The sequence below is a fragment of the Anomalospiza imberbis genome, chromosome 6, assembly GCF_031753505.1.
Source record: "Anomalospiza imberbis isolate Cuckoo-Finch-1a 21T00152 chromosome 6, ASM3175350v1, whole genome shotgun sequence".
NCBI lineage: Eukaryota > Metazoa > Chordata > Aves > Passeriformes > Viduidae > Anomalospiza > Anomalospiza imberbis.
Genome location: NC_089686.1, coordinates 9707719 through 9720832, shown reverse-complemented (window position 1 = coordinate 9720832; position 13114 = coordinate 9707719). Strand labels below are relative to the sequence as shown.

The 13114-nt window shown below is 38.8% G+C and overlaps 1 protein-coding gene across 4 annotated transcripts in view; it reads left to right on the top strand.

The window, feature by feature from the left end:
* ASPG (asparaginase) overlaps positions 1-13114 on the top strand; it is a 324997-nt gene that overhangs the window by 16974 nt on the left and 294909 nt on the right. For 3 of the 4 annotated variants that reach the window (XM_068192281.1, XM_068192278.1, XM_068192280.1), the window contains exons 7-12: positions 2598-2710; positions 4197-4382; positions 7340-7453; positions 10455-10574; positions 11609-11704; positions 12577-12740. In XM_068192281.1, coding sequence (XP_068048382.1) covers positions 2598-2710; positions 4197-4382; positions 7340-7453; positions 10455-10574; positions 11609-11704; positions 12577-12740 — 793 coding nt within the window. Of the gene's footprint in view, positions 1-2597; positions 2711-4196; positions 4383-7339; positions 7454-10454; positions 10575-11608; positions 11705-12576; positions 12741-13026; positions 13113-13114 lie in introns of those variants that run through there. The other variant, XM_068192282.1, reaches the window with a different exon arrangement.

Below are 13114 nucleotides of genomic sequence, written 5' to 3'. Positions count from 1 at the left end.
ATAAGAGGCTATAGTGTTTGGTATGGAGGGGGAGATTGGAAATATCAGACAATTGTTTATGTGATGGTTTGGTTTGGAAGAGTAAACAGAAGACCTTAATATCTTGAATGCAGTCTCCCTGAATAGAGCAATCTGTCCCAAGCCATTATGAGTATAGTATGTGAATAGCCATTACTTCTTTATTTTATGTACACTGCTTTAGAAACGTTCTTCCTGCTGTGCCACACCAGTAGCTAGCTTGTGTTTGTTCCTCACTTTTGCATCCACATTTACATGATGCATTGTGCTGTATCACTTAAACTCTTCACAAGCACAGGCCACCCAAGTCAGGGCAGATTGTTGCTTTCTGTGCTGTGCCAAAACTGAGTATCCCTAATTAATCACTCATATCCATAAGATAAAAAAGAGTTGTGAACACCAAGAGATGCAGCTTTTTGCACTTCACTTGCTTGTATATGAGTTTCTTACTTAAGAACTGTTAGTTATTCTTATGTTCTTAGGCTCTTTGACTTAACAAAAAAAGACAATTGCTGTGTGATATGACACAGCAAGACAGCTGGTTTATCCAGTACAATGATGATGATGCTTGAACTTACCTATGTGACATAAATACTGCTCCTTTTTGGAACAGTATCTCCTTTTTAGGGATGTAAACTTTGAGATGGAGTGTGTTCTAATTTCTTTTTTCCCCTGCGTGGTGTCCTGCCTCACTTACAACAGTTCTGAATAAATCTGAGATGAAGTTGATCTCCTATGTATATTGGTTTGTCTTTGGCTCTTGCATCACATTTGCCTTTTGTTCTGCCTTTTAGACTTGTTTGGCAAATGGAGAACTGACATCTGTGGAGTCTGCAGCACCAAACACGTTATGTAGGCTGACGAGGTTCATGACCAAGCGAATGTTAACTCAAGGGCAGGGCAATCTTTATCTTCTTTTTAATATAACTTGGAATTACATCACTATGCTATGTCTGCATGCATTAAATTTATCTTGGAGATGTTATTTGGTAGAGTGTAGTCCAAGAGTACAGGTATAGGCCTGGTGTAGGTCTGACTTCTGAACGTGTCCTCTGATCTCTTTCCTTGGTCTTCTGTTTTTGGCAGTGTGCTAGTGCTCCATGCCAAAGCAGGTTTTCTCAGTTCATTCTTCAAGTTGGTTACAGGCATCAGGGATGCTCACAGTTGCCAAACGTAGTAGAATGCATTTATGAAGTTTTGGCAGGGACTCCTACCTTATGGAGGATAAAAGAAAAGCAAGCTGTGATACAATTTTTTTGCCATCCCTTCTTATAGAAGAGGCTGCTTTTAAAGAGTTAACCTATTTTTAGAAGGCTTAGAGCAATGGATTTATTGCTAAACACTGCTGCTTCTTAAAGCACAGCGCTCATGTTGAATGCAGTTAGCCAGGCCCATGAACCTCACGCAGAACAAATGCAAAGGCTCTGAGTCCAGCCAGGTGGTTTCAGAATCATGCTGGACAGCTTATCAGAAAGCTGCAGAAATGGTATATATTTCTATTCTCCCACTTCTAGGGCAGTAGGAATCCATGTGCTGAAGTGTGACTGGATGGATAAAAAAATGCCAGTCGAGCTGCTTGTGACCTGGTTAATGGCATATGGCCGTTTTTAGAAAGAAGCGACTCTAGCTGCTGACAGGGAAGAAAAGTTCATAGTCTTATAGGAAAATGCTATTTCTTGTCCTGACATAATGGATTGTGTAGTTTTTAGTATCTCTGGTAGTGTGGCAATAGGGCAGGCTTCAGGGGAAGCTTTTAAATTTATTCTTGATTTTTTTTTTTTTTTTGCAAGTGGCTGTCTGCTGATTGCAAGAAATTGCAACAGTAATTGGTGTGAGTAACTCTCTGCATGGCTGAGAGCAAGTCAGTATTATGCACGCAGATCTTTTATCTGTCTTGCTGCTTGGGAGTTTCTCCAAAATCTCAAAAGCTTAACTCATGAAGGGAAAGCAGGCAGCTTTACAGCATGATCTATCTTCATGGAGGCACAACGCTCTGAGTTGTTGGCTGCTGTTTGTTAAACCTCTTCCACTGCCTTGTAGGAGCCATCAGTGTTACCAATGCTGCACTCCTACACTGAAGTAGTAAAATTTTGAAATCAATAATGCATGACTTGGCTTCTTACAGTGCAACACAAACAAACTATTAGTTAAACAGCTGGCTTCTGGCTCTAAATGTATAATCAGAGTTAATTGAATCTTTGCTATTTTATTTAATCATTAATAACTGCCTAATAAACTCTGGAGTTGATTAGCAGCAACAGTAACTGCATTCGTCATCTCTTACATCTGAGAAGATCAAGGTCTGTTTTCCAAACATGAATCCAGGCTTGTATCAGGGCAGCTACATAACAGTGAAGTTCAGGTCAGTGTATGACAAGTAAATATCTCACCTATGCCAGACCAGCTTCTAATTCTTCTGTCTTAAATGGGCCTTCATTTCCTCTTTAAAAAGTGCATTGTCTTTCATGAATTCCCTGCCTAAGAACAATTTTAAAAACAGAGTTCTAAGAATCAAGTGCTATAAGTGTATTTAATAGCATGTCTTAATATTAAATTTAAAAGGCCACTTCTCTTAACAGTAAACTGGGAAACGGTTTGGAGAGCCAATACCAAAAAGAAATTCCGAGTTCACACCAATATGAACAGGAATGTTGGACTTCTGCGGATCTTCCCAGGAATCACTGCTGCTGCTGTAAGTGTCCCCACTTCACTTTGGAAATGGGTGAAGTGATGCTCAAATACTTGTAGGAAGGCTGCATTGTTTGGAGCAGTGGTTAGGTTTTGGAGGGAAGGGAAAGAATCTGTATTCTTCTGATAAGGTTTTTTTTTTTTTTAATATCAGGGCATTCAAAGACTATTTTCATATGCCATAAATGATAAAAGCTTTTCAAATATCTTTTGTACAAACTGCCTGGGCTCTGGAACTTAAAAATAATTTCTTATCAGAACTCATAAATAGGTCAAGTGTGGTTTTCTACACAGGTGCAAGCTACAGTGACTAGGAAAATATTATCCTGGTGCATATTGGGGCCTATTAATAGATATCTTGTCAAAGAATAGACAGTCTGGTGGGTGGAGTGTGATTATTTCTACAATTCTTTTTTTTTTCCCAAGGTTCATTTTGTCTCACACTGATGGTTCACATGACCCTCAGCATTCATGCAGAGCTGAAAATGAAAAGTGGGATTTTGCTTCTGAAAATGAGAAGTGCAATTTTTTTGCCTTTAGAAATTATTTTGCAGACTGTGATTTTAGGTAAATTAGTCTTTAAGTTTTGGCTAATATTAGTTCCATTAAATTGACAGGTCTTTTGTGGCTCTTGCCTGCTTAAATTGAATCCAGTTGTTTAAGCAGCACTCCTCAATTATATCACTATTCTTTTTAGGTGAATATGAACAGATGGAAAGACAGAGGGGTGGTATATTTGCAATAAAACACCAACTGCATAGTTAGCCTCATGGGGGTTTACAGTGTATTGCATTTAGCATATGTGATCAGCAAGGAAACATCTAGGTTGTTGAAAATACATCTTTCTAGGAAGAGAACTTTACTAGGCCTTCCCTTACAGCATTCTCTTACAGTGAGGCACAATATCTACTTCATTGTCAACTGGCCCAGAATATATAAGTGTCTCTGAGTTAAATCAGTTTGGTGTGGGGTTAAAAAACTTCATGCTTCGTTAGAATGTTCTTTCCTGAAAGGTGAAACACTCTGTCTCTTAGGCAGATATTGGTTAACTAAACTCTTTGCTAAAGCAAAAAAAAATCTGGGCAGGGGTGTGGAGTTCTAATCTCAGTTATTAATTCAACATTTATTTCATAAGTGTAACTGTACTTTTTGTTGCATCAACCAATGGTGCAACAGCACAGCCTGTCAATGGCACTTGAACGATAGCATCCTTTTTCACATCAGCGAATGACGCTACAAAACAGTTTATTTTAAAATCTAACCCTCTAGAAATTTTAAAGGAAGTCAGAGAGAAAAAGTCTCATTTTTATCTACAGTCTCAGTTATTGCAAAAGTGAAGCACAGAAGGGTGTAAGAAGACTGTAAGGCATGAGAGCCTGTAGGACTATAGCAGGAAGAGACCACTTTAAAAAATGCTGTGCCATACGTGAAAATTTTAAGGATGACCTAACACACCTTTTGTCTCTGTTCCCTGTCTTGTTTTTAACCAGGTAAAAGCGTTCCTTCAGCCTCCAATTGAGGGCATAGTACTCGAAACTTATGGAAGTGGCAATGCCCCAGACAAGAGAGAAGATTTGCTGGAAGAACTGAGAAAAGCAGCTGAACGCAAAGTGGTGATTCTGAACTGCACCCAGTGCTTACGTGGGGCTGTTAAAACAGTCTATGCAACAGGGCAGGTGAGGGCTGAGCAACCACTTCATTCCCCTCTGCTGTGTAAAACAAACATCCCACTGATACTTGCTTTAAACTTCCAGTAGTCCCAGCATATAAAACCAGGTTTATTAACTGCAAAGTTGTTGCTCCTAAAATAACTACATCTGAAAAATCTTAAGCTGGAAGCATTTAAACATATATTTACAAACAATATCCTGTTACTCCTGGTCTGAATGGTCAAAACAGGCAGCTCAAATCCCAAATTAGTGATTACTCACTCCTGTCATGTGCAGCACTCCGGGATACTTTGCATTAGATCCGTAGTATCTCTCTCAGAGGTATTCCAGTGAGCTAAAAGCTAGCCTAGGGGTCAGATGATCAAATAAAATAGTATTTGATAGGATAACAGTTGCTTAGCTACAATGTAGGAGCATGAAGAAAGCCTGTAGATGCAAGCAATATTCCAAATCCCAGTTCTTTATTTGACTGGAAGTACAACTGAATTCAGGGTGAGATTGAAGAACAGTATCTAAGGAATTTTCTGTATTGAAGAATGGAAATCATTTTCGTTTAACCCATGAGGGTTGGCTTAAAGCAGGTTTTGTGTACATACTGTTAATAGTCAGGGCATTTTGTAGTGTGTTTCTACCACAAGTTGTGTACCAAAACACGACATCACTGGGACTAATAAGAGTACAAAGCTGTATAAGAATATATGCTGCATGTATTAGTGTGAGGGAAGCTGGTTTAACTGGCCTTTAGAAAAGGACCAGATATTAAATAGCCAAGAAGCACTACCAGAGGGTGACTCATGCCTCTGCCTTGGACACCTGGTTTTGTTGGGAGCAACCACCTGTCTGGCAGAGCCAGCCTCTCCTTTAACTGCGTGGCAAACTTAAATACCCTGGTCTGGTGCTGAAACCTGCCTCTTTTAGCTTTGGTTTTAACACAGCTTTAGATAATATTTGCACAAGGACTGTTTTGAGGAGAAAGAAATGGATATTGTAAGATTTTCTTTATACTTCCTTAGTATCCAAACTTGGTATTTTCTGATATGGGTGATTATTTGGATGTTGGTAAAACTTTTGCATAACTTTATGGAAATGTTTTGAGAATTAGTGACTTTTGCAAAGATCCCATGCTTTGTAGCAAATACTCTAGGAGTATGCAGATAATATAGAACAGCTCACCCAGAAGGGAAAAAGCAGTTAAATCAATAAAATAAACCGAATTTATATTTGAAAAACAACATGAAAATGAACCCTAGGTTTTATGTGATCTTCTGCTTGAAATGAACTGCTAAAATTTATGGAAAGAAGGAAACCCCTTTCCTATGCTTTAGTTAAAACATTCTCCAAGTAGACACCTAAAATGGCTTTTTGTACACTGATCCAGACTCTGGATATGCTGAATTGAAAGATTCTGCTCAGGTCTTACTGAACCACTTTAAGGCTGTGCAGAAATGTGTTCCCTTCTGGCTTCCATTTTTTATATGGAGTTTGTACTATCAGCATCAGTTGTTGGAGGCTGCCCTGTTTTCTTGGCATCTTTTGAGGCGAACACTGAGCAACTTACAAAGTTACTTCACACTTGTTCTTTCACTGCCTTCTCCTTTTCATGAGGAACTGCTCAGTGGAGGAAGTATAATGAGTGAATGCTGTAAAGTTGCTGTAATGTTAATTTTACTTTGATTTTTCTTTAAATTAAATAATTCAAAGGTCTTTGCATATGGCTGGGCTAGTTTTTACTCATTTGAGCTAGTCAGGTAGGTCAGCTGAGTCCCTGGCTTCCCTTGAACTGTTTGTTTTAATTAACTGAATGTCTGGCCTCTGATCCATCTACACAGTAGAAAGTTATAACTGAGGGGACTTCAGGTATAGGAAGGAAGCTGGGAAATCCCTTCCTCCTCCTCTTTCACAAACCCACTGAAAAAGCCCTAAACTGTTCTTTGGTTAGCTCTACAGTACAGAAAGTATTTCTCACCTTCTCTGTATATGATTTCCCATGGGACTTTAAAAAAAAATGTTACTCTGGGTCTCCCAGACGTGGTTAATGAGCTAATCAAGGCTCTGTATCTTGCTGAAAATATTAGTTAAGCCACAACAAGTTTTGAAGCTGAAGCTTGTATACAAGGTATTTAAAAGTAAAATGCAGTGCAAAGAACCTAGTTCAAGATGCTTTACTTTGAGGCATCACATTATGGCAAAGAAGGTAGTCTGTGATTTGCCCAAGTACAGTTTATTGACAAGAGATCTGAAATCTCCTTTGTCTTTGCTGTCTTGTACACTTACAAGGCTTGCTGATCATAGCAAAGATCCTTCTTCTTTTTGCTTTTTTTGTTCAGACATTTTATTTTTTTAACTACCAGAAAGATAAGTTAAAAAGGTCATCTTTTTCAGTTATTCTTGTCAGAACTGTGTAAATTATATTTTTTAGTTGTATCTTCTAAATCATACACTGCTAGTGCAGCCTGCAAGAATCTGAAAGCACTCCCGCTGTGAGCACGCTGTAGTGGTGGAATTCATCCAAAGTAATGCCCCATAAAAGAATGGTAAATATGTCTGTGTGAGAACAGCCTACTTGGCAGCGTTCAAAATGCCACTGGGTTAAAACAGAGTAACTGCAGCTTTTCAGTAAAGGGAATCTGACAACTCTGCAGATAGCTGATATGGACCTGTAACCTTTCCCTTTTAGCATAGTAAGCGACCGTGGCAAGCATTTGGTGGAATTCTTCAGTGTTACTGCAGGAAAAGGAATTTAAAGTAAAAGTCATCTTTATTCAGATTGCTCTAGTATTTGCTTGGTATTTGATAACTAAAAGTACAAAAATTACAGTGGCACAAGGAATGAGGAACAAGAGAGTGGAGGCTTGGCTGCACACTGCATTCTGTGTAGTTACTAATCTTCCAAACACCTTTTCTGTATGTACAGGTATTTCTGAATGCTATGCTAATTAGAATCATTGTTCCCTTTTATTCAGACTCTTGCTGATGCTGGAGTAATTCCTGGAGGTGATATGACACCAGAGGCAGCCCTAACTAAACTGTCATACACGCTCAGCAAGAGAAACCTTAGCTGGGAGGAGAAGAGGCAGGTAAATATTTCAGTGTGACCTTGAAAGACTTAAGTTTCACATCTACTATGCTAACTTCTGCTTAGCTTCATGCCTTGGGCTTCTCTCTTGCATTTAAAAGCAGTTGGTTCCAGAACCATAATGTGAACAGCCCGTATTTTTGGGTTTTTTCTTATGGAAAATACTATTAAGCAAACAAATGTATGAAGATAGGGAGAGAAAAGAATTCTCTGCATAAGTCAGGTGAAAACCATGACTGAGCCATAAAAATGCCATCTTTAAATGGTAGTAGTCTAGCTTGGACTCTTCTGTACTGAAAACTCCATGTGGAAATTCTTATGGGAGACAGAATCCCAACCCTACTTAAGTCAGCAAAGATCTTGTCACTGATCTTAGTGTGGTGAAGATTTCATCCCAGACTCATTCACACAAAGCTTATTCTGAAAATAAATATTGCCTACAGCCTCTTCCTTTACAGCATTACTCATAACAGTATTAGAGTTTATTTCTCTAAGAGGAGATACACTTTATAATACATAAAAAGTAGCGGATTATTCTAGAACCAGTTGTAACTCTTTTTAAAAGCAGAGTCCATTTAACAATGTTCTTACTGTTCATTGGTTGCTTAATTAAGGCTTTTTTCCCTGCAGGTTACGTAGCTGTTTATCATGTTCCTTTTATACAAGGAGCCTATAGCTATGAATTAGATAAGGGAACAGCATTCTGCAGGAATGCATGAATTTCTGTGCTTGTATGTAGTGAACTCTTAATCCTGACACTTTGGGAGATGACATCATAATGAGTCACTCTCCAGACTTAACACTGTAGGCACATGTCTGTCTCATGATGGTGCTTTGTTTTTATTAAAACCATAACAAACCTGATCATTGTTTCATGCTCCACATGTTCCAAGCAGTAGCAACTCTTGAGACAAACATATTTGGATACCTGTGATGCTAAGCGTAGTGGCTGAAAGTGCCACCTACTGTGCTTAGACACAGTTTCAGCCTCTGAGCTTGCTGTTGTTTGCTAAAGCTGAGAAATGGGAGGAGGAGGAACAGTGTGTGTCTTTGGTGAGGATGCTCTGTGCAAGGACATGCCTGGCAGTGACACAGTGCTGTGAGGAGCAGGGGCATTGGATGCGTTTGTGCATTTGCATTCAGAAACTCCAGCTCTTCACTGATACCCCTTTGGCATACTCACTGACCCTGGAACATACACACGCTAGCTTGTGTTTTTTTTTTAATGCAGACTTTAATCTTCTTGCACAGTGGATCATTTGACCTGGGACAGGAGAAACCTTCCCAGTCTTGCCTGGGTGTTTGAGTTAAAACTTATTTTGAGATCCAGTTTGCTGAGGTGAGATAGCTGACTTACTCAGGTGAGGATTTGATGATAAGATGTTTTAGGTACCACGTCACAAGATAATTCTGCATTTCATGTGCTGCCCTTTAGATTGTGCTGCACAGTTTTTGTGTGGTGGTATGCTGTACCTCCTTTATATGGTATTAAAAACCAAATAACTTTTGGAATTTCTTTGAGTTATGCAGGATTGGTTTCCTCATTTGACTCATTGTACAGACCCACAAACAATTGTGCTGGCACAGCTAAGGGAACAGCATGCTGCATTGCCTGGGCAAGAATGAGTTATAGAGACCAGGAGAAGAAGAAAGCCTGGAAATATGTTGTCTGTGGCAATATCTTCAGCTAAACATATCACCAAACAATAGTCTCCCGAGAGACAGAAGCTCTCCTGAAGTTGGTGTGGTTATTTTGGGATTATTTTTCCACATGAAGAGCAAGGAATGTGCCCCCAGACACATACAAATGTCTGAAGAGCTGGTAGGACAGAATAAGGCACACAGGGTTTTGCACTGGGTGCATTTAGCACAGGTGCCAATTGCTAAGGTTACCTGTGTAAAGCAATGATCTCAACCTGTCAAATTCTAAAAGTGTGCCAAAGCAGTCGGTATCCTCTGAGTTACATGTATATGGGACTCTTCCAGCAGACAGCTATGGTGTTGTCAGCTCTTGGAGGGTTTTTTTTTAATAAAGGGCATGCCTAGACATAAGTAAACCTGGGGCATTCCTCCTGCCAACATCACATCTGTTTCTTGCAAACTTTCACAATCCTGCTTTTTAAAATTCTAATTGAAATAACTCTGTGCTTTATAGCTGCATCAGCAACCTTTCCTGAAAGAGTGCCAGTGTGTAAAATTGTCAGAATTGAGGAAACTAGTTGCTTTTTCTTGATGACTGGCTTCTATCTGTGTTCTTCAAGTTTCCCAGAGTCTGTCATTAGAGCATTTTCATTTCTTTATTGCCCTATTCAAGGACTTTCTACACATGAATTGGCTGACCTTTTTACATTTTGATTTGGTATTTTTTTCCCAGTTATATTGGAGGCACTGATCCTGCAAACTGTTACATGTCTGTTTGGGCACTGAATGACTGCTACTACTGTAGATCTTCTGCATTCAAAGCTGGATCTATGTCCAAATTTTTGAAAAATTGGGGCTAATGGAGCTGTTTGAAAACTCGTGGAAATACATGTCTGTCTACAGGCAGCACTGGGCTTTGTTTTGAGGTCTATGTACACAGTCTGTGTAGGAGTCCTGAGGTTTGTGAATGCTGGCAAGAGGCAGCAGCATTTCAGAATATTCTGGTCTTAAGCCTCACTCTGCTCATTACTCATTATCTTCGTGTTTTTAAAGTAGGCTGCAGCTTACCCCACTAGGAAACTTTTGTCTGCATATTCTAAAATTTGGGGTGTTTTGTTATGTGCTTATTTTGGTTTTCTTTGCTTTGGAAGAAAGTTTTGTTTGCCTGTCTCTCTCCCTCCTTTGTCTTTTTAAACGTGCAGTCTGCATGGGACAGTAACTATTTCTTTAATCTTTTGTCTGCATTCAATTAGTTTCCATAATTCATCCAAACAGTTTTCTAACTTGATTCTAAGGTTTTTTATTAGACTACCACCATTTTTTTCCTCTGCTAACAAAGGGTTTGATTGCTTGCTTTTCAGATGCTGAGTGAGAATCTAAGAGGAGAAATGACTGTTGTACCCACAGGAGCCAAGATCTCTTTGAGAGATAGCAAGTTTATTCAAGTGATTGCCAAATCGCTAAGTATCAGCAGCAAGGAGGTATATACTTAAATCTTTAAAATTAATACCATGTAAAGCTGTAAACTGAGTTAAATGAGCCTAGATTAAAGATGAACAGCAAAGCTGAAAGAAAAATGGAATATGGAGTTAAGGACACAATGACAATTCTATAACTAAAATGTTTTTTAATTAAAACCATATTAATGTTTTTCCCCCCTCCTTTGTAGCCCCATCTTGGGATTATTTTCTTGGCTGGCTGGTTGCAATAACAAGCCTCAGACAGATGCTCTAATTCAGGGTATCAATGATATGAAGAATTGCTTTATATTTTTGTGGTCAAATGTATTGGCAGTTTGGAGCAATCCAAATAATAATGGGTAAAACAGCTTAATTGTACATGCAGTGATAGCAGGCTGATACTAAGGAGCATTACACAAGTGTAATTTGTGGTGTTTAGTCCCTCCCAATTAGAAAATGTAATATAAATATAAATTAGATAATATAGTACTGGTTGTACAAATACTCACTTTTCTCTTGACGTGGGTTCAGGGAAGATGGGGTTTGTATTAACTAATGAATACTGAATGTATTCTTTAGTTCTTCTGTAGTAAGCATAAGAAATGGGAAAATATTCAGGGGGCCTAGGAGGCTTGTCAGTGTAGGTTTGAAAGGACAGGATACACAAATATCCGAGGAATAACATTAATAAAATTGATCCAGTCTTGAGGATATGGTCTTTACCAACTCCCACCAGCACTGTTTTTCCTGTTGTACCGATGTGTAGCTATGTCAGTACAGAGATGGCAGTTAGTGTGTGCACTTTAAATGGTTTATATCAGGTATTTGCAGTGTTGCCAGAGAGGAATATAAATCTTATGGATGTGAGACTGACAAAATGTAAAATAAACACAAGACTTCTTTCCTTCCAAGAACTAAATGCTACCAGTTCTAAATATACAAATTACTAATTTGGAAACTTCACATGAAAGCAAGGGCAATGTTTTTACAACTTGGGTGTCAATCGCATTAGAGGCGAGGCTGATATTAAGTGTTTAATTTTATTTGTTTCTCAGGAGTTAGAAGCCGTACGGGATGCATTAATTCCACCTTTGGCTTGTGCTGCAGCTAAACTGGGTGACATAGATGCACTGAGAGCCATAGCAGAAATGGTAATGTAGAATGAACAGTATGTACAAAACATTAATTTTTAAATAGAACTGTAATTGATGATAGGAAGCCGTACTCATGGAAAGTGACAACTAAGTGACTCTAAGTTTTAGAGTCAAGGTGCTATGACAGTTACAAATTGTTTCTAGACTTCTTGGTCTTTGCCTTTCAGAACTGGTATGTTCTTGTCCCTCTCTGGTTTTCATCTGTTTACTTTTTCTTTTGAACTGTGAAAATACAGGTAGATTAAAATGCAAGTTATCATCTGCTAACTTTAGAACATTTTAAAATGATTTGTGCTGCTTTCTTTTCGCTTAACTTTCTTTATGCATATTCATAGTATCCACCTTTGGGATGTAAATCTATCAGGAATAAAAAAAAGAACTTGAAAATTATATTTAAGCAAAACACAGTGCAGTGCTAATTCAGGATTTCTGTCTCTCCCCAGACCTCTGACTTTGGTTATACCCAAAGAAGAAACAGGCATTTCCCTGTCATCTCTTTTCTTTTTTCCCCCCTCTTTGCCTTGGTTTACCCTACTGTTGAGATTTTGGTAATGGGCCTCAAGAAACAATAAATATATCCTGAAAGTAGGAATTAAAGAATACAAGAACAATTACCAGTCTACAGGCACAAAGCTGCTGTGTGGTGTGCTGTAATAAGGAATATATTTCAATGGGAAACATGCAGGAGGTGGAATAAACATCTGTATTGGCACTAAAACAATGCTGCAAGATAAACTTTATGTTTGACAGGCTTAACAATTTGGTGGCAGAATTAAAATGTGATGTATACATCCCACTGTGTGACGTTTGCCACAGTTTGATGTGCAGCCATTATCTTTTTGGCATGTGAAGGGTTTGTCCTTTTGTAGGGTGGAAACCTGAGCTGTGGAGACTACGACGGCCGAACTCCCCTCCACATTGCAGCCTCTGAAGGGCACCTGCCCTTAGTTGAGTATTTGTTGACGTCTGGCGCGACTGTTTATGCCAGAGACAGATATGGATCTACCCCACTGATGAACGCCATCAAGTTCAGGTAACAATTTATGTACTGCTCTATATAAGGTTTATAAACCTTCTGTCATTTTGGATTTCAACTCCATCCATCCTGTGTTCTGGTCTTGTCTGGTCTCAGCAGTCATGTGTAAATGACAGCAGTTAAAATAACACATATCAGCTTATTTCAAAGGATGTGACTAGCCTAAATGAAATGATTTTTTAAAATAATGCGGAATGAAATCAAACAACTTGGTATGCATGCAGAATTTTAGCATAAGGTAATTATTGCTGTCCTCCTGCCAAGACTTTGTCCGTAATTTCAGGGCTCCACTCTTTATTCTGAAGCTTCCTTATAAAACAGAGCCAAACTGATCACTCCTTTTGATTGTCAGAAGTGAGAGTGCAGGACTG